Source organism: Macadamia integrifolia, chromosome 11 (assembly GCF_013358625.1).
Source record: "Macadamia integrifolia cultivar HAES 741 chromosome 11, SCU_Mint_v3, whole genome shotgun sequence".
Classification (NCBI taxonomy): Eukaryota; Viridiplantae; Streptophyta; class Magnoliopsida; order Proteales; family Proteaceae; genus Macadamia; species Macadamia integrifolia.
The window spans coordinates 25,377,325-25,398,347 of record NC_056567.1 but is presented as its reverse complement, the minus strand read 5'-3'; the positions used below and the strand labels follow the sequence as shown (position 1 = coordinate 25,398,347).

The window sequence follows — 21,023 nt, the reverse complement described above, 5'->3', positions numbered from 1 at the left end:
AAAAAAAAGAAAAAGAAAGAAAGAAAGAAAGAAAGAAAGAAAGAAAGAAGAAGAAGAAGAAGAAAGAAAAAGAAGCAACTACCAAAGACATGACTACTAGGTAGGGGTTGTGCTGATTCATAGGCAAGGCGTTGGTGGAAAATCAGATCTTGACTTGAGCGAGCCATCGGAGTTGAGTAAAAAGAAAGTAATAAGACTTGGTCCGAGTCTTCCTAAGTCACTTGTGGCTTCAGTAATTTTTTCTAAAGCAACTACCAAATACATGATTGATGTATGTTTATCGTATTTTAAAAATTGAAAAAAAAAAAATGACTTGTCCTAACCAGGTTTGACTCGCCCAAATCACCTAGTTTTGTTGACAGAGAGTCCAAGTTGGAAAACCTGGTATTCCAACAATGACGAGGGGTGATAAAATTGTGGTAAGGGGGGGGGGGGGGGGGGGGAGGTTAACAGGAATTGAAACAAGTAGAGATTACTCAATGTGAGCAGGTACAGACAGCTTAGTAGTCGAGAGGAACAAAGGATCTGGATCTATATGTTTCAAACATGAAAAGCACAACCAATGCCAACAGCTCACTTTCCTTACCAAGTGCAAGATAATAATCCATGGAATTGTGTCAATAATTGGCTTCAAGTGACGCAGAATTTCAGAAATGCTGTATTAAATTCCTGTACGTTATTTATCATATTTTGCAATGGGACAGTGCTTAAACTTAACTTGGAAAAGAGAATCCAGATTCTTTACATTGTTGTAGAGCATCAATTAAAGGAAAAAGATTTTCTTTTCCCCTTCATGTTCTTTTTCATTTGACAACTGAAACAGAGGGATGAACTGAGTTGGGTTCATAACCACATTATCAAACAGAATAATGAGGGGAAAGAAAAGGGTAGACGAGATTGATCACATTTGCCTCATCCTCCGTTTAAAACCTACGAATCTGACATTGTGGTATTGCAGAAGATGCAGCAATCCAACAGTATATGACCAATGATGCTTCCTTCTTCAACCTTGAGCTTTCTACTGTGTTTGTTCCACAGGTGAACAGCCATGCTCTGCCTGCGAATGTATCTGAGTTTTGCAAATACCCATTTTGAATATACTTCATCTCCGGGATTTCGAAAAAGGTTCTGTACCCTACTCCATTCAACTGGATAAAATGCCGGCGGAGGCAATACGGTGAAGTTAAATCCCGGTCGTCCGGTGACTCTTGAAACAACCCTTGAAACCAGGTAAGGGCCATTATGACCCCACTTACTTCCATCAAAGGTGAGTGCGAATTCCTCTATGAACTTGAACAGGAGTGGATGATTTCTGTCAAATATCAAAACAGCATTGTTCAATCGACTCCAGTTTCCTGTTACAAGGTCAAGTGTCTGTGCTCCGATGACATTTCTCAAATTGGAGAAGCTCTGCAAGATTATAACATCAGTGTCGATATAAACACCACCAAATTTGTACAGGACTGCTAGTCTAAGCAAATTGGAGAGGTTCTGACCCAGAGAAACACCCCCAGGATCAACATTCCCCTTCCTTAACTGATCGAACCAAGCTTCTGCAGGAGTATTCTTGAATAGATAGTCAAAATTGGGGGGAATTGCAGTCACCCTAAAGCCTTTCTCCAAGAATGGTCTTAGCAGTGGAACTCCTCTTCTGGAGTCCACGGAATTCGAGACAATGAGCAGACAAGCATTTGGGTGTGACTTAAAAAGGCTCTCTATGCTAAGCAACTCTCTGGGACCAAATGACTCCCAAGAAGAAGAAATCCAAGTCATGAAGAAACGAACCTTGCATGGAGAAGAGGAAGAATTCAAAGAAGACCCGTGAAAGAACTCCTTAACCCTCTTGGAAAATTGTGACGAAATGGCCGTGGGCTGAAGAAGCTTGAACTGGGTCCTCCTCCTTTTGAGCGATCTAGGCCTATGGAAGGTGGAAGAGTTCAACTGAAGCAGCGAAGACTCCAATTCCTGCCTAAGACGCAAATGGGTCATCATTTTAGAACGTGGGATTTCTTCCTTGACTGCGTACATGATCGAAGAAGAGGGGGAAGAAGACCAGTTTGGTGCTGCTATTTCGACTGCATTTTCAGGCAAGAAACTATGGGATACCAGAGAGATTGGGGGTGGAAGAGGGACGTGGATACTCAAATTGCTGGCACCACTATAGAACATAAAGAGAAGGAGAAAGAAAACGAAAAAAGAGGTCGGGATACAGCAAAAGAAAGAGGAAAGAAAAGTCTTTATTTGGTGGAAATGATGAAGTAGTGGAAGTGAAGAAGGCCGAGAAGGGTTGGTGGTGTCTTCATCTGCGTCCATTGCGCCTAATTTCTCCTAATTGAGAATTTCCATACTCCTGTTCCTTTCTTCTTCTTCTTCTTCGTGTTCTTGTTCAGGAATCAAAAATGCCGGGAAGCTTAAAACTCATTTCAATGGCGGACGCGAGCGGTAAAACAGTTGCAGAAAAGAAATTACTAGTTAATTTGAAGGGAATTCAAATCTGAATCGCGTTGGGTAGTAGAATTTCTACAGTTTGATACGTCGATTTAAGAGAGAGAGAGAGAGTAGCTTGTCTTGGGAGTTGGGTCGACATCGTGAAGAAGTGGATAGGTCATGTATTCGTAACGACATGCACATGCTAGTTGGCAACCGATTATGTCCATATTTGGGTGTGGGTGTGGTGTTAATTGGTTTGGTTCTGACATAGACGGTATAAAATTTTTTAGATCAAATTAAAATCGAATCATTTATTTATTAAAATCGAAACTATCTATAAACGATTTTGGTTTAAATTGTTTTAAACGATTTTCTTATATTTTTTAATTTTGTTATCCAAATAATTTTTTTACCTTTAGTTTTTATGTGAAATGAATGTAAATTGTAATATTGAATTCAATTATTTATTGTTATATATATTTTTTTCAATAGTTGTTTCATAATAAAGTTAGCTCTTTTTTTTTTTTATTATTGGAATAGATATAAACTTAACATCGAATGACTTAAATATACTACGTATATGTTAATCGGTATAACGGTTTATCAATGGTTTAAATTTTAAAATCAAAATCAAATCACGATTTCAATTTTAAAACAAAAATCGAACCATTTAATAACGGTTTACGGTTTCGATGTAAATGGTTCAATTCGATTTTGGTAAACGATTTTGGTTTCAAATTCACATCCTTAGTCACTCTCTTTCATGCATGGATTTAGTTATCAGTATTGGTATCGATTACATCAATCCTAGATCAATCACATTAGTCTGGATCGATCACTTTTATCCTTATTTTCTTTTATATACAATCTTACCCCTCATATCTATACAATACCTGATCTTAGATCAGCCGAATATTTATATCAATCTCAACTGATATCAATACAATAAAACCGATACGATTAATCTAATATCGATACCTAAATCTATACTTCCATGAGATCCCCACAAACATCTCTCCAAGGACCCCAATCAAGTTTTGACCCAACTGAATATTGACTAGAGACAGGAGAGTGAGTTCGGGAGGATACCATTAAGAACCAATTAAGAACCGAATGGATTGATATCATCATAACTTAATATTAGTTTGGGTTTGGGTCCATTACAACCCGAACCGAATAAAAACCAAACAGATTCACACATCTAATTTAAAACATGGAATCCAAGGCACTCGGATTCATTGTGGTTCAAGCATGAAAAACAAACCAATATAAACTGGTATCAATCTAATACTAAAAAATTGAAACAAACCAAAGCTGTATCGATCGGACCGAAACTAACGAAAAACCATAGTTCCTTAATAGATTAGTTTTGGACTCACTCACTCGTAGACTAACACCAATTCAACCTAATCAAAACCGAGGCGAACCGAAGACACCCATAATCATTATTGTCCCCCAGTAATCCGACAATGCCCTCTCCACTATTCCCAATGTCCATCCTAATAGAGATATAAATGAATCAAATACGAATTGAAAGTGATTTGATTGGATCTATATAATCCCTGATCAATGTAGGTACCCCTAAAAGGATATGAATGTAAACTGAATTTAGATTTTCAATTATCCATTTACATTCCTAACTTATGCAATCGGACCTCCACCTCCCACGCGATACTATTCGTTCTGAGTCCATGTCTCTTAGTTATCTTTAGTCTCAAAATTCTCTTTTCCTTATTTTCTAGAACCGGTTAAATCTTCAAAACCTCAAGATTATTAGCTCTTTATTTGTTATTTTAGTTGACTTCTTTTTTTTTTAAATAAAGAGAAATATGTACATGTATATACCCTTCCATCTACAAGAGAGTGACGAAGAGGATAAGAGCACAAATGAGAAGGTAGATTGGGCTCTACTGATGAGAAGGTTGCTTCTACTACATCTGCTGCTTCTTGATCACTTAAAGGGTGATGAAGATGACCATGAAAGCCGCCTCCTCTTGTCGACGTATTTGACATTGTCGTTGTCTTCTTCAGGGAAGAAAACTAAGAGAAACCCCAAACCCCACCCATCACTGCCGCTCTTCGTCTTTCTAGAGAGATATCAATCTGATCCTGTCCCATGCCTTAACATCGGTGCCGGTGCCGCTGAGTAAAGAGGTGGGAAAAGGGATCAGGCGGAGAGGTAAGGAGGAGAGGATTGCTCAAGTGTGTTGAGTATATCTATTATATGCAACTTGCAGGCCCCTCAGAGGTGGTGTTCTTACATGGGTTCCGGGGATATGGTATTCGTGGAGGCACCAGATGATTGTCATTGCCATTGCCAATGCCAGATTCCGGGCAAAGGCGCCGGAGTTCAGAGGATATGTCCTCTCCCAACAGCCCCCCAAACCCAAGAAGGCCTCATTCAAGGTTCTTCTTGAAGATCTCCTTGCCATTCGGCTTCTTCTTCATTCCCAAGGTATAGTTATTCTTTAGTTGTGTCCCATCAGACCAAATTGTTCAAATCTATTCTGTTCAGTTTAATTTTCAATTCTCATTTCCGGGTGAAGGGGGCTTGGGGTCATTATTCAGTTAATTTTATCACATATTTGTATCATCTCAAAGAAATCTGAGTAGCTTCATGAATTCATCTCTTAGGGCCTCAGTGGTACTCTGCTTTCCCTCTAAATGAATTTTAGTGCACAGTTATGGAGTCCGAATCGATGATCCGTTTATGCATTTGATTTTTTTGATGTGGTTTATCAATGTTTTTAATTTATTTTCCCCCTTCAAATCTCTAGAACTTCCACCTTTTATGTTTGGAAACACTTGTGTCTTTCCTCCATAGCCCACAGTGGCAGATCCTTGTGTTTGCTGGGAACCTTAGTACAACATTTTATTTGAAATACCAAAAAGAAACATCCACCCAAATCCCAAGAGAGCTAAAATTGTTAATTCCCCCCCTTCAGTCTGTGTTGTGTGTTTTACTTAGCATCTGATCTGCCTTATTTCATCCATCTTTGATAAGCAGTTCCTGTCAATTCCTATGTGCAAGGTTTCTGAAGGGCTTAGCACCTGATCTGCCTTATTTCATCCATCTTTGATAAGAAGTTCCTGTCAATTCCTTTGTGCAAGGTTTCTGAAGGGGGGAATTAACAATTTTATCTTCTAGGTTTGGAGATAGAATCAGTCTTTAAAGATAAGAATAGATTTATTGGTAACATTAGATGTAGCAAAACTCGATCCTCTTACATTGCGGATTCTGTCATTTGTGTTCAAACTGTACATGTTCTTATGCATTTCATTGCTTGACTAAAAGAAAAAATTTGATGTGCAATTCCTACCATTTTTCCTTAAACTATGAGTGCAGGTTTTCATTGTTGGGAAAGATTTTGAAGCACGTCCTGCTTACTTGTTCACAGTTCACCCAGAGAGGGTGTCAGGAGTGGCAACATTTTTTTTTTTTTTTTTTTTTGGGGGGTGGGGGGGGGTTGGGGGGTGATGTAGATAAGTCACTTAGGCTTATTTTATTGCAAATAAGCCTTGGGTTGTGTTATGTATGTGTTGGGCCTTTGATCCCATGGGTTTTCTTTGAAATGGGCTACTTTAATAGGTCTAAAATATGAGTAGAAGGTAAAAACGAGATTTTATTCATTAGTTTAATTAGTTGCTATTTAATTCAATAAAGGCCCATTAGGCCATTAGTTGGTTGTAAAGTCCTATATGGACTATTAGTTAGCTAGTCCTACTCCATATTTGAGTCATAAAGTCAAGTCCTAGTCCTATTTTGAATTCCTAGTTGCAGTAGGAGTGTCTAGTCCTATTGGGAAACTAGCTCCTAGTATTAGTATGATTGTAAACTTTCCCTCTATAAATAGAAAGGCATATGTACCATTATTGGACAGATTTGAATGAAAGAAAGTTTGCATTTATGAAAGAGAGTTTGCAACTAAATGCTTAGAGCAGCTGAGATAGCTGTGGGTGAGAAGCCCAGGCTGAGATAGCCACTTCCTTTATTTTCTTTCACCCTTCTCAACCCCCCATTTGTTTTATTCTTCTTTTTTATTTTATTTTCCGTAACATTCAAGAGGTATAGTTCAGATTTTGATAAAAGTCTCCAGAAATCATTACCGATCAGCAGTCCTAGTGGGAATAGGAGAGAGATCGATCTCCTCTCTTTCTCTCTTCTGTACTCTGTTCAGCCAGGTCTTCAATTAGGGTATTCCAGGCCTCATAAGGGTCCCACGATCCTTACCTAGTCACTGTTGGAAGCATTCAACTGCTGTTCTTGAAGGTTCTTCACAGTTTTCTCTCATAGGTCAAAAAATCAAGGAAGCTTGTAACTTCACAACCAACCGTCAAAATCCTCTCAACTTTGGGGGTTTTTGTACCCTCCCTAGGGACTATCTACACCCAAAAGTGCAGTTCAATCAGACTCCCACAAACCTGGCCACACCTTTCTCTCTCCAGCTCTATAGAAGGTTTTTCTCTCTCCTATCGGGTTAGGTTTTGGGTTGGTTTGCTCCTATATGGGTATTGTATCCTTGAGTGTTTATTTGATGGTATTATTTCTTTGTTTCTTGCTCCTATTTGTATTGTTTGGGGTTATAAACTGCGGAGTTAGTTACTTGTAATCTACTCCTGCATTAGGGGGGTTAGGGGGATACAATCCCTGTCATTCATCTACATTAGTTTGTGACCTTCCTGAAGGCTACTACATTTTGAGATGGCAGGTAATGTGGTGTTATTGTCATTTGCACTTTCAGTTGCAGTGATCAAAACCTATGAGGAGGCCACCAAACATGACAAACATGTAGAGGGTCAGGACTCAAAACATGATCAAGACCCATTGGTCCCTCCTAAGAGATCTTCTGGGCCAATATTGGGTTTATTTTTCATTTTTTTTAATCAAAATTAGCTGTATATTGTGCACTGATCAATGGAAACAAAGCCATTATTTGCTCTTGGAATTAGTGTTCAAATTTTGTCCTTGGAGATCCCTTCATGTTCAATCCAAAATGTTTAGGAGAAATTTTCCACAAGGACCCAGCTCTGACTATAAAGTATTGATCACTAACTCGATTCAGATATCCAACATCTTTCAGGTTAATTTAGGTTTTCATTTCTTCGAAGAAAATTATAATCCTTCCTGTATTTGTCATTTTAGAAACCTGGACGAGCTGAAGCAGATTTTGGTCGCTTCAATGTGAAGACAGTGGTGCGGAGCATCTACAATCTGTTATCAGGAAGCGAACTACCTATAGCTGCTGAGGATCTGGAGATCATGGACTTGGTGGATCCTTCTTCTCCTCTACCAACTTGGTTCACTGAGGAAGATCTTGCAGTTTATGCATCATTATATGAAAAATCTGGATTCTGTACTCCATTGCAAGTCCCCTGTAGGTAAAAGGATCCTCACATCCCATCTTCCAACTTATTAGACCCTACTATTGTTTCTGTTGCATCCTCCAAAAACACTTAAATGTAGACATCTTTTTTTATATGGATAATAATTTGATGCAATGAGCACAAATGAATACATATAAGCTCCCCAAGGAGGGGGGTTAGGAAGAAGGTATGGAAAAATGAAAAGAACAAGAGAACAGAAACCACACTCGAGTATTTCTATCAGTCAAATACAACTAGATAGGAAGATCCTAAGAGAGCAACATGCCTATTCCTGGGGTGTCCAAGCAAGATTCAACATGATGATCAAACTTGCCCCAGACGTCAAAGGAGATAACGTCCTAGATCTGCGGATAAGATTTAGATTTCCTGATCCATCTTCTCAAACTCCTCTCCATCCATACAACATAGATAGTTGCACAGAAGACAAGTTTGCCCACCGAGTCACAAGTACTCACAACAAGACTTCCCAGTTCCCAATGAATCTTCTACCAAGCTGTCTCTATTCCCCTTTGAAATCAAGGGGCCTTCTCTTAGCTGGCCTGCATCTGCTGAGCATCACTCCCTAAATATGAGAGAAGGGGCAGACAAAGAACAAGTGATTAATGTCCTCAAGAGCATTCTAACACAAGCAGCAACATGAGTAGGAAGAGGAGATCCACCTATGCTAGAGAAAAGACTATGTTAGGAGAGTTTTGAGTATGGGCTCTCCACACTACGAAGTTTTGGTGGGTATATGACCTTTAAATCAAAAAGACAACACAAGGGGACAATGGGTGATTGGGATCACACCAAATTCCAAATCAAAGAAGAAAAAAGCACTCTGAAATAGGACTTTCTTTTGTGTGATAATGATGCACTTGTATACTTAAGCTAATGCTTTATGCAGGACCTTACATGAAGAGTTGACTGATGCAAGAGTCCAAGTTCCTGCACTGCTGATCATGGGTGAAAAAGACTACTACATAAGGAGCGGAAAGGTGAAAGACTATGTCCCTGATTTAGAGACCACATTCATGCCCAAGAAACACATTTTGTTCAGGAGCAATTTCCAGACCAGGTGAATCAGTTGGTCTTAATCTTCCTCAGGAAGCATGCTTACCCAACTTCTCAATGATGTTTGTAGAAGATTGACTGACAACTCACGGATGCTTGAAATTTGTAAGAATCAGATTTCAACAAAAACTGAAATATTCAGGACATATCCAACAATGTTCTGGATATTCCCTCGTCATTTTTTTTTTTTTTTTTTAAATCAGAATCAAAAGGAATCCAGGAGTAAAGCTGAAATTACCCAAGCAGTTAATCGCAATTTGGTCTACTAGAAATTACAGATGATTCTTCACCCTCTTCTCTTTCTTCAAACCAACCGCCACCCTCCTCTTTTCTCTTCTTCTCCATTCTACCTTTGGCCAAAACCCTCTTCTCTTCTTTTTCTCCTCAACATCTTTCTATCTCTCTTTTTTTTTTTTTCATAAACCATAGCTACCAACCCTTCTTTTCCGTTTCTTTGACTAACATGTCTCCTTCTTAAACCCACCTTCAACAATGGCTAATACCCTTCTCCTTTTTAAACCCACCTTCAACAATGGTCGAAAACATTCTAGTCAAACCCAGCCACCACCATCCCCTTGCCGGTTATCTTCTTCGCTGAGAAACCTCCTCCGTCGGCCTTCTTCGTTTGCTTCATCTTTTTCATTTAGGGTGGCTGCTCTTTTTGCCTATTCAGTTGAAGGATCTTGAGATGGGAAGGTAAATCCCTTCACCCATTACTTAAATTAATTTGGGTTTTTCTAAGTTGAATAACTCATGATGGGTAAAATGATCTTTTCATTTAACCATTAACTGCAAATAAAAACCGTTAGATTTATATGGTTCAAGTAAATTTTTAAAATTTTTTGGTAGGTTTATATGGCGAGAGCCACTAGAGTCTGAATCTCTCTCACTCGCTCGCAGTGTTCTTGTTACTTGCTACTTACTTGCTTAAACTCCGGTGAGAAACAAAACTAATGGATCAGATAGAGCACAAGTACGTTGATGTAAGAGGGCTTAAGCTTCACGTCGCTGATATCGGACGCGGTTGGAATTTGATGCGTTTTCATTTCCTTCGTTGCAGGCCCCTTAGTGGTGCTATTCTTACATGGGTTCCCAGAGATATGATATTCGTGGAGGCACCAGATGATCGTCGTCGCCAATGCCGGATTCCAGGCAATAGCACCAGATTTCAGAGGCTATGGACTCTCCCAGCTGCCTCCCGAAGCCGAGAAGGCATCATCTCAAGGACCTTATTGAAGGTCTCCTCGCCATTCTCGAATTTTTCTCCATTCCCAAGGTATATATTTATTCTTTACCTGTGTCTACCAGTTTCATTTCCGAGTTTTGGGTGAAGGGGAGAGGAAGCGTGCTTGGAGTGTTTATTCAGTTAGTTTTATTACATATTTCATCTCAAAGAAATCTGAATAGTTTCATGAATTCATGGTACTCTGCTTGTCCTGTAAATTAATTTTATTGCACATTCATGGAGTTTGAATCGATGATTCGTTTAAGCATTTGATATATTTTTTTTTTATTGTGGTTTATAGATGCTTTTTTTCCATTTTCTTCAAATCGCTAGAAGTTCCAGCATTTATATTTGGCCATACTTGTTTCTTTCCTCTATTGCCCACAATTTGTGAACCCCCATTAAATCCCATATTTTTAAATAGGTCAATCTGAGATTCCTGACTTGCTGGGCTGTGCCTCTCTCCTCTTGCTTTAATTTCTCATCTCTTCATTTCTCCCTCCCTCCCTCTTTTTTCTGGACCTCAGTTTTAGGTTGTTGTTATTTTATAAATCATCCAACTTTTATCTGTGGCAGATCCTTGTGTTGTCTGGGAGCCTTTAGTACAACTTCATCTTATTTGTAATAGCAAAACGAAACATCCAAAAACAGAGAAGGCTAATATTGTCACCCACTCCCCACCCCCCTTCAGAAAGCTTGAACATAGGAAACAGATGTACCTGATTTCTCCCATAGGTTTTCTGGAAATGTAGGGGGAGTGGTAAAGAAAAGTAGTTTACAATCTGGACTCCCCATTGAACACTATAAGCATTCTGTAGGTAAGTCTAGACCAATTACCAACTTGAAGAAGAAGTAAGCAGTTTGTGTCTGGGTGTTTTTTTTGTCATCTGATCTTCTAACTGTTAGCTGCTTCATTTCATCCATCATTGATAAGAAGTTCCTGTCAATTAGCTTGGGTTATCGGAACTTCTAAGATGAAACTTTTACCTAGACTATCAGTTAACCGAATTATTCATCATAGCTTCTAGCTTTGGAGATATAATCATCCTTTAAAGATAAGAATACATTTATGGAAACAATAGATATGGCAAAACATGTTGTGTTCAAACTGTTCACATTCTTACATATTTCATTGCTTGACTGAAAAAAAAAAAAAAAAAAAAAAAGAAGCAAAAAATTGATATGCAATTTCCCACCATGTTTCCTTAAACTATGAGTGCAGGTTTTCATTGTTGGGAAAGATTTTGGAGCCCATCCTGCTTACTTGTAAGCAGTTCTTCACCCAGAGAGAGTTTCAGGAGTAGTAACATTGGGGGTGCCATACAGTCCCTCTCGTTCATCTGCATTAGTTGGTGACCTTCCTGAAGGCTTCTACATTTTAAGATGGCAGGTAGTGTGGTGCTGTTGTCTTTTGCTTTTTCCATTGCAGTGATCAGAACCTATGATGATGTCCACCAAACGTGACAAACATGTAGAGGGTCCGGACTCAAACATCAAGACCCACTGGTCTCTCCTAAGAGATCTTCTGGGCCAGTATTGGATTGATTTTCTCTTATGAAATAGTAATATACTGTGCACTAACCAATTGAAACAAAGCCATTATTTTCTGTTGGAGTTAGTGTTCAGTTTTTGGCCTTGGAGATCCCTTCATATTCGCTTCCAAAAATGTTTGAGAGAAATTTTTCACTGGGGCCCATCTATGAATACAAGTATTGATCACTGACCCAGTTCAGTGATCCAACATCTCTCAGGTTACTTTAGTTCTCATTTCTTTGAAGAAAAACTGAACTCCTGCATTTGTCATTTTAGAAACCTGGACGAGCCGAAGCAGATTTTGGTCCCTTCAATGTGAAGACGGTGGTGCGGAACATCTACATTCTGTTTTCAGGAAGTGAACTACCTATGGCTCCTGAGGATCAGGAGAAGACCTGGTGGATCCCTCTTCTCCTCTTAACAACTTGGTTCACTGAGGAAGATCTTGCAGTCTATGCATCATTATATGAAAAATCTGGATTCTGTACTCCATTGCAAGTCCCCTATAGGTAAAAGGATCCCTCCCATCTTTCAACTTATTCTAACCCTACTATTGTTTATATTGCATCCTTTTCCAAAAGCACTTAAATGTAGGATAATAATTTGATTCAATGAGCATAAATGAATACATATAAGCTCCCCAAAGGGGAGGGAAGAAGGAACAGAAAAATGAAAAGAACAAGAGAACAGAAACCACCCTCAAGGAGTATTTCTATCAGTCAAAGTATTAGGTAAGAAGATCCTAAGAGAGAGCAACATGCCTATTCCTGTGGGTGTCCAAGCAACATTCAACTTGATGATCAAGCTTGCCCCAGACGTCAAAGGAGATAGCGTCCTAGATCATAGTTGTCATGGCGTCGCCAAGGCGGCAATTTGGCATCCTGGCGGAAAAAGAAGTTCATGGCTGTGCTACAATTTACGTGACTCACAAATGACGGTCACCATTGGCTGATAGGCGTCGCCATGGCACCGCCATGGACGCCAGGTCATGCCTGATTCACTAGGAGATCGATTTTTTGTAAAATGCAGGGTGATTTTGATAGGGCTATATTGATTTTTGATGATTTGATGTTGCTTAATGTTGGTTTTATATGTTATAGGGTATATATTGTAGGCTTGTAGCATGCTAAATAACTTCAGAAAATAGGGGAAATAAAAAAGTAGCATACTAAATAACTTTAGAAAATAGGGAAAATAAAAAATGACACATGGGCCATTTGACCGCCATGGCAACGCCACAACGGGCGATTCATCGCCAAATCGATTAGCCACCTCTCTACCGCCTTGGATCGATTTGACGTTGTGACAACTATGTCCTAGATCTGCTGATAAGATTTAGATTTACTGGTCCATCATCTCAAATTCCTCTCCATCCAAACAAGATAGATAGTTTACCAGAAGACAAGCTTGCCCACTTAGAACAAGACTTCTCATTGAATCTTCAATTAACCCATCTCTATTCCCCTTTAAAATCAAGGGGCCTTCTCCTAACTAGCCAGCATCTGCTGAGCATCCCTCCCTAAATATGAGAGGAAAAAGGGCAGTCGGACAACAAATGATAAACATCTTCAGGAGCATTCTAACACAAGCAACAAGAGTAGGAAAGGGAGATCCACCTATGTGGGAGAAAAGGCTGTGGTAGACCCCAAGGAGAGTTGAACTCTTGGCCTCTTTATTGTGGGGGGTTGGTCCAACTGAGCTACCCCCTTGGTATGTTAGGAGAGTATTGAGTAAGGGCTCTCCACACTATGAAGTTTTGGCAGGATATATGACCTTTAAATAAGACAACACCATGCCAGGAGATGGTGGCTGATCGGGATCACACCAAATTCCAAACCAAGGAAGAAAAGAGCACTCTGTAACATGTTTCTGTCCGTGAAACTATATCGCCACTCTCTCTTGGTCTTATGACTATATTTGGAAGGGCTCCTCAGGCCTCAATCAAACTAGAAGATCTAATTTAGGCATCTTACTGGGACACAACAAAGACAAACTTGCTATAAACATGGGACTTTTTTTTTGGGTAATAACCATGCGTTTGTACACTTAAGCTAAGGCTTTATGCAGGGCCTTACTTGAAGAGTTTAACTTGACTGATGCAAGAGTCCAAGTTCCTGCACTGCTGATCATGGGTGAGAAAGACTGTGTCCTCAAATTCCCAAGAATGGAGGACTACGTAAGGAGCGGAAAGGTGAAAGACTATGTTCCTGATTTGGAGATAACATTCTTGCCAGAAGGAACACATTTTGTTCAGTAGCAATTTCCAGATCAGGTGAATCAGCTCATCCTAAACTTCCTCAAGAAGCATACTTGCTCAACTTCTCAGTGATGTTTCTAGAAAATTGACTGACATCTCATGGATGTTTGAAATATGTAATAATCAGATTTCAACAAAAAGTTAAATATATAATCCACCCCGAACCCCGCAATGGCAGAGCCTCGTGCATTAGTATGCCCTTTTTTATATCTATCAGTGTACTTGTACTCCATCAAAAGGAATCCTCTTCTCATTTTTCATTTTTTTGCAATCAGAATCAAAAGGAATCAATGAGTAAAGCTGAATGCACCCATGGAGTTTATTGAGTAATAGGACCTATACGATTCTCCAAATGCATGAATAACTCATGTCTAGAATACTAGAGGATAAACCATATTTAGTTAATATACATATAATATGATTGTAACATTTTATACAGTATTCCCATTTGGAAGTTACAAGTCAGTAATGTAAACAGATAATTGAAAATTCAAATTTTTGCATCCATGTTTGGTCCGAGAATATCCAGATCTGATCGCATAAGATCCATTCACATCTCTAATTTCATGCCCTTTCAACTATTCCAGTGTTATATTCCAATCGAAACCAAAATCTTTAACCTTTGATATTTTACCAAAAAAAAACCTTGATATAGATTCGAGAGCCACAACAGTTTGGTTTCACTTGCAGATAACTGGTTCAGAATAGCAATTCAATTTGTTGGGACATTTTAGGCTTCTCTTCTCTTAAATTTTTTTTTTTTTTTCTTGACTATAGGGACTTGGCCTTGCTGAGGCAGATTTGGGCCAATTTGATGTTAAAACAGTACAACAGAACATCTGAATTCTCCAGTCAAGAAGTAAAATCCCAAATCTAAGGAAAGATCAAGCGATCATGGCATTTGCTGGATCCATTACTCTCCTAACCTCCTGGTTCAGTGGAAGATCCAGAGACCAATGCAACACTTGATTGAACTCCATTTAAAAATTTAAGATGCTTAAGCTAAGCCACTTCAAAATGAAAATTTTTCTTTTCCCAGACCAGGTGAATCCGCTGATCACCACATTCCTTGTGTCATATCCTTTCAAAGAAGATCAAATAGATTTTACACGTCTCAAAAACAAAAGGTCTTCAAGCTTCATGTCCAATGTCTTTAATGGGAACCTTGATTCAGTACTTGAGCAGAGATGAGATGAATAAGATGAAAAATAATGTTTACTGCCATGTTCAAGTTGGTCAATTTGTTGTTAGTTCCTGAAGTCCTCATTCAGAATTCAAATCCAACATTTCACACTCAGTATCATGAAGAGTTTCGGTTGGTTAAAGTTGAACTACATGTCGGTTCCCACAGATTAGATGCGAAAAAAAAAAAAAAAAAAGAGCAACCTAATGCACGAGGCTCCTACTACTGTAGGGTCTCGGAGGGGGAAATATACGCAACCTTACCTCCTGGCTTCTCAGGAGAGGTTTGTTTCCAAGTTTTGAACCTGTAACCAAGAAGTTGCAATAGTGCAATTTTACCATTGAGCCACAGGTTCACCAATTAGATGTAAATCTAAATAATAAGCAGAAAAAAAAAAATGAAACGCAGCCTAATGCAGTAGTGAAATGGGACATTTTAACCAGTAGGAAGCAACATTTGGAATTTCGATCAAAACTTGGCAAAATATTAAAGTTTCAACACATCTCAAAACAAAATTGCAAGCAAAATATAAAGGATACAATATTAAAAAAACCATTGAAATGTGGAAATTTTGGTTGAAACAATAAAAATGTCACATTCTTTTATATAAAAAAAAAATATCAAATTTAGAATTGAGATGGTCAATATTAGCAAAATGAGTCGAAATTGCTAGAACACTTCAAATTTGTTCAAAAACCTACAAATCCTTGTGAGGGTCAAAGCACTTCCAAACTCAGCTAAGCTCCCACAACAAATTGCCAAGAAATATTTTTGTTGAAATTTCAAGAAAGAAGTCCATCCCTAAAACTTATCATCTTGGTTCAGTTTTTTCACTAGATCTGAGCAATGTTTGAATGCTTATTCTAGCAAAATTAGGGGCGGAAACCAAACTACCATTTTTTTTTTTTCTTGTCTTTTTTTCATATCTAATCATCAAGACACGTTTTTATTTTTTATCTTTTTAAACGAAGCAATTCTGAAGTTTCATTCCGAAATTCTCTGTATTTCCCGAATTTTTACCAATTTTTTATAATATCAACAAAATCTGCCTACATTTTGACAAGATAAATTGATTATTATAAAGATCGAAATACCTATCCCATCAAAATCTCAAACCTTGGTAAGAATACATGACACACTGAGGCCATGGCTGGTAAGAACAGTGGCAAGCCTGAGGTAACAACGACAGTATGATACCAAATGTTGGCAATAGACTGAATGAACATGAAATTTCGAAGAGCAGTGAACAGAGGAACTTCTGAGGATTATCATTTTTATTGATAGTGGGTAAGAGAGAGATATCCAGTATTAGTTTTACACCACACCAAGACCCAAAAAAAAATGAAAGAGATATAGACTTTTAGACCCATGACACCTACCAGCAGCATCAATCTACAAAACTTTGGTATTAGTTTACACCTATTAAGTAAGTTCCACGAAGAGATTCTCAAACTTGTAATTCCTGTTTCTCGAAAGATAGGAGGCTTTTCAGAGCTCATAAGCTGGGAACCTGGCCTTAGAGGGTTCTATCATGTCCAAAAAGAGATAGGCCATACCTCCAATCCCTTCGAACAGTGAGTAGGGGCGATCACCTCCATGCATCTTCCCCTCCGATATAAGCTTCTGAGCCCTGTCTAGTAGAAAGCATGCAAAGGCTTTAGCCCTGTACAGAAACTCCACATTGCCCGTCAATCGGTAGAGCGCAAGGAATGTGTATGCATTCCCACTCACACCATGGCAAATCCCAACCCGCTTAAGCAAACCTCTGTTCCAAACCACTTCTCCACCATCGCCAGCAGCTCTTAGAAACTCCTCACCTCCGAAAACCTGACCATTATGACATCGTCAGTGAGCAAACACAACTAGGAAAACCATAGTGTCTAGTTTCCATGAGCCAAAAAAAAAAAAAAAACCAAAACATTTAGACTAACTTGACAGATAACGACTCATTACAGTCAAAAAAAGCAAGGGAAAAGCAGACTAAAAAGAAACTCTAGTAAGGCCTCAACCGACTTCTGGGACATGGACAAAAAATTCAGGGACTTAATATGCATAGCCATTCCTTGAGACCTCAACGATAAAGACTTGTGACTTCAGACACAAAGCACCAGCTTTAGAAGGATCTAACGAAGCTATTGCTGCAAATAAATCACAGTAATCGTGGAAATAAGTTTCAGTTGAGTTATGAATGTGTTAGGCCTTTGATCTAATGGGTCACTTTAATTGGCCTATAAAATGGGTAGAGGCCAAGCAAACGGGATTAGTTAAATAAGCATCTTTATGTCTTTATTTTAATTTTTATAACCCCAGTCCTGTTTTGAGTCAGTTTCCTTCATTATTTTAGTTTCCTAATCAATGTAGGTTACCTTACTAGTTAAGGATTGGATTAGGACTTTCATTTCTAGTGTTGTGGGTCTGTTTTTGAGTTTTCAGTATAAGATCGTAAGGGGCACTGTACACGAATGTGATGAATAAAGTTTGGCTATTGTCTTTGGCTCTGTGGTGATTCAGAATGCTCCTTGTCATGGTAATTCAACAAACACTTTTGGGGTGAATCCAATGAATACGTTGGGGGGAGAAACCCAAGTGCTATTATTCCATTCTTCAATTTCTTCCCAAGTTCTCAATCTGTTCTAGTATGTACTTGGCTACATTCATTCAAATCTCAGTTTTGTCCAGATAAGGTTGTCGTACTCACACTAGGATTATTGAAATCAAGTCTTCTTTCTACAGGTTTGATCCTCCTTCTGATTTCATAAACCATTCATGATCAGTATTCCAATCATTAATCTGAAATCAGTTCCTGAATCTGCTGCATAAATTCTCTAGTCTTTCTCCAAGTAGGGGTCGACTATTGCTATTTGAAGGCTATTCTAAATCTGATATATACCGATCTGTTATGTTTGAATTTAACATCATAAACTGAATTTTGATATTTTTCACTCTGTATTCGATCATGTTTGGTACTGGTTTTATGTTTAAATCAGAACCACATTAGCTATATATGCAATTCTTAGCTGCACCCATTGCATCTTAATCATTTGGACATTGAATTACAAATTACTACGCTTTTTTATGCTTTCTGAATATCCAGGGATTCCTCAACCTGAACTTCACAAAAAAATTAAAAATGGAAAAAAGATAAAAATTACCTCAGCAGCTTTAGCAAGGGTGAGGATGACCCCAGGGGCACCGTGGCACCAATGCACAAGACGATCTGAATCACTACCCTCACTCGAGGGGTAATTCCCGCTTGGATAGCGATTCTTAATCATGTAGCAAAGAGTACCCCTAACATCCTCCTCTTCATCTGGTTTCAGTTGCATGTGCATCAAAACATGCATAATCCCAGCCAATCCATGGGCAGCACCCCAGTACTTCTTGCCATGCCATTCATACATCAAAGGCGAGCTACCATTCTTGGATAATGTTCTTCCACTCTTGATAATCTCATTCACCACTACACCCTACAGGTTTGCCACCCAGATTTCTCATCAAAACCCCCCATAAAGCTCCATTCTCTAAAGCAAATGGGATATCTAAAGCAGAAAGGGGAACAAATGAACAACTCTTACAGTGTAGCTGGGAGGAATCGTCCCTTCACCAATGTGTTTGTTCAAGAACGAACAAGCCCATAAGAACCCAGCTCTCCCATACAACAACTCGTCCGGGACATCTTTAGGAAGCTTAATCTGTGTACCACACATTCACATTGATGGGTAGTGGAGAAAGAAAAAATCCAAAAACTAATTAATAAGTCAAATGATTCCTCAAAACAAGTTCACAGACACAAGAATAAATTTCAAAAATTACCTGCTTAAACTGATTTATATAGTAATCAAGCAATCGTTCATCGCCCGCCTGCTTCGCTGCAACTGCACCGAGAGCGCACACACCGGCTCGCCCACATATAAATGTCACAACACTGGCATAACCACAAACGATATAAAAACCTAAATGAGCTGAATCGTGGAGATCGAAGAGAGAGAGAGAGAGAGTACCCAGAACCACGAGAAGCGGAGTCACAAGCCCTAACAATATCAGAGCAGAGGTTGAGGTCGTCCCGGTTGTTAGTTACTTGGAAGGATTGAAGGAGCAAGAAAGCAGTCCCAAGAGCGCCCGTATACAGTGAGAAGTCCTTAACCCTTCTTCCCCTAAGCCCCCATGTCTCCAAAACTATCTGAAATCATTACAAAAAAATAAAGCATAAACACCTAGTGGATCTCTCTCTCTCTTCCACATTCAAGGAAGGGGATCGAGATTTTCTATTTGGTTTTTGAATTTGAGTACCGTTTCTTTGAGATCCAAAGCCGCTCGCTTAAATCTCTCAGCGAGAATTGGGTAAGGGAGAGAGAGAAGCTTTAAAAGAGAATCCTCGACACCTTCGACGGTTGTCTCCTCCGTCGATTCTGGAACGAAATCCGGCATTTCATTGTGGAAGAAATGGTCGGCCATCTCTCAATTCTCAGACAGTCGCTGGAGACTACACAGTCACTCTGATCGATCGATCGAACTCTCACGAAAGAAGAATAGAGAGCTGTCGAGATGAACATAAAATATACCCTCCAAGTTTATCAAAAATTCGGACGAATAATTCGCGAACTATTCGGTCGAACCGAATTTTATCAAAAATTCTGACCAAATCCGAATTTAAAATAAAATTCGCGATTTTTCAAAAGAGAATATAAAACGCGAATAATCCGGACCGAATCCGAATTAAACAGTATTTAAAAAATAAAAACCCAATAAACTTTATTGACCGCTTTTTTGACCGAATCCTTAAATTAATCAATCGAATTATTCCAAATAATTCTCCGCCCGAATAATTCCCGAATCCGAATTTGCTAACTATAATACTGACTACTTAATACTGTTGGACACTAGTCGTGAACATTTAATGGACTGGGTCTCAGATAGTTCTGGCCCATGGGTTGGTAGTTTGAATTCCAATGATCCAATAGCCTTCTAGCCCAACCCAATTAGACCTGGAGGAACATTTTCCAAATACCGGGAGCCCGTTTCATTCCCGGCCCAACGATTAGCCCTAGGATACCATCGGAAATCCAACGGTCAGAAATGAAATATTTTAAAACCAAAGATGCCACATTGTGCAATGCAATTAGTTGGGTCTAATAGTTGACACTAAAGGTTTGGTAGGGGTGTCGAAAATGAGACCAGACCGATTGAACCGACTAAACTCCTTATTGATTCGGTATTGGTTTTAGTTTATAAAAACCGGTTCAGTATTAGTTTTAGTTATAGAACCGCTAGAAGACCAAAACTGACTCGTTTGGAACGAAACCAAAAAACCTATAAAAATTAAACAAAACCCAATAAAACCGATAAAATTGATGGCCTATATATGCAAAATACTAATTGAGACCAGACCAAATTCACCATTTGACGGATCAGGCTCCTCTCTTGAACAGTGAACACACAGGTCTTGCCCATAGCTATCTGGCAATTGACACATGTCCAAATGGTGATCCAATGACTCTAGGTGTGGCACCTCTGTTATAGTCAGTAAAAGCACAACCGTTGGATTATTTTTTTTTTTTTTATACATGTCAATCGCCCAAGTAGCTATGGGCTGACTTAGGCGATCACCACTCAGGAGAGGAGCCAGATCCCCATTTGACACCCTTACTTTTTGGTAAACGTAATTCAAGTTGAATTTCACTTACATAAGTAATTGTGTGTTTTGTGGGGGGAGGGGGGGGTTGGAGTGCGGGTTGACTCCTCTCCAATTAATTGAGCACCTAATTAGTGATCCAAGGGCCGAAGGATCTAGACACACATCCCAATACATAGGTGTGTATTACCAAGTCCTCCCAACCCTTGGATCACCAATAAGGCACCCAATTAATAGAAGAGGGTCTTTTTCCTACGGAAAGGGGTATAATTGTCCATGCATCCAGGTGGATTTGCCTGTATTGGCGCCTTGGTCACCTTAAATT

General features: G+C 39.0%; 3 protein-coding genes across 6 annotated transcripts; 1 reads left to right on the top strand and 2 right to left on the bottom strand.

Annotated features, from left to right (window-relative positions):
• Positions 1-664: 664 nt before the first annotated feature.
• Positions 665-2,634, bottom strand: LOC122093560 (uncharacterized protein At4g19900-like). The gene has a single exon (XM_042663916.1). The coding sequence runs from the start codon at positions 2,311-2,313 to the stop codon at positions 931-933; it is 1,383 nt and encodes a 460-aa protein (XP_042519850.1). The 5' UTR covers positions 2,314-2,634; the 3' UTR covers positions 665-930.
• A 1,648-nt stretch (positions 2,635-4,282) lies between these two features.
• Positions 4,283-14,143, top strand: LOC122092780. Of its 4 annotated transcripts, XR_006144310.1 has the most exons (7): positions 4,283-4,885; positions 7,574-7,809; positions 8,702-8,872; positions 9,929-10,144; positions 11,316-11,483; positions 11,903-12,135; positions 13,694-14,143. XR_006144310.1 is itself a non-coding variant. In XM_042663075.1 (5 exons), the coding sequence occupies exons 1-5, from the start codon at positions 4,751-4,753 to the stop codon at positions 11,395-11,397; spliced, it is 840 nt and encodes a 279-aa protein (XP_042519009.1). In that variant the 5' UTR covers positions 4,283-4,750; the 3' UTR covers positions 11,398-12,186. The 4 variants fall into 4 exon arrangements, 1 of the variants encoding a protein (XP_042519009.1); XR_006144311.1 differs by lacking the exon at positions 11,316-11,483 and having other exon boundaries at positions 11,523-12,135; XR_006144309.1 differs by having other exon boundaries at positions 11,316-12,135.
• Positions 14,144-16,296: 2,153 nt separating this feature from the next.
• LOC122093225 (lanC-like protein GCL2) lies at positions 16,297-19,592 on the bottom strand. Its single transcript, XM_042663507.1, has 6 exons — positions 19,357-19,592; positions 19,068-19,246; positions 18,880-18,991; positions 18,642-18,758; positions 18,219-18,533; positions 16,297-16,893 (listed from the first exon to the last, which is right to left on the bottom strand). Exons 1-6 carry the CDS (start codon positions 19,519-19,521, stop codon positions 16,555-16,557), a joined length of 1,227 nt encoding a protein of 408 aa, XP_042519441.1. The 5' UTR covers positions 19,522-19,592; the 3' UTR covers positions 16,297-16,554.
• Positions 19,593-21,023: the final 1,431 nt, after the last annotated feature.

Bases quoted from the DNA above. Each gene is read 5' to 3' on its own strand.
- LOC122093560 (XM_042663916.1), bottom strand. From the start codon at position 2,313: ATGGACGCAGATGAAGACACCACCAACCCTTCTCGGCCTTCTTCACTT.
- LOC122092780 (XM_042663075.1), top strand. From the start codon at position 4,751: ATGCCAGATTCCGGGCAAAGGCGCCGGAGTTCAGAGGATATGTCCTCT. The intron at 4,886-7,573 runs GTATAGTTATTC...TTGTCATTTTAG, and splicing joins GCTTCTTCTTCATTCCCAAG to AAACCTGGACGAGCTGAAGC. The intron at 7,810-8,701 runs GTAAAAGGATCC...TGCTTTATGCAG, and splicing joins CCATTGCAAGTCCCCTGTAG to GACCTTACATGAAGAGTTGA.
- LOC122093225 (XM_042663507.1), bottom strand. From the start codon at position 19,521: ATGGCCGACCATTTCTTCCACAATGAAATGCCGGATTTCGTTCCAGAA. The intron at 18,534-18,641 runs GTAAGAGTTGTT...GCAAACCTGTAG, and splicing joins CGATTCCTCCCAGCTACACT to GGTGTAGTGGTGAATGAGAT. The intron at 16,894-18,218 runs GTAATTTTTATC...CATAATGGTCAG, and splicing joins CCCTTGCTAAAGCTGCTGAG to GTTTTCGGAGGTGAGGAGTT.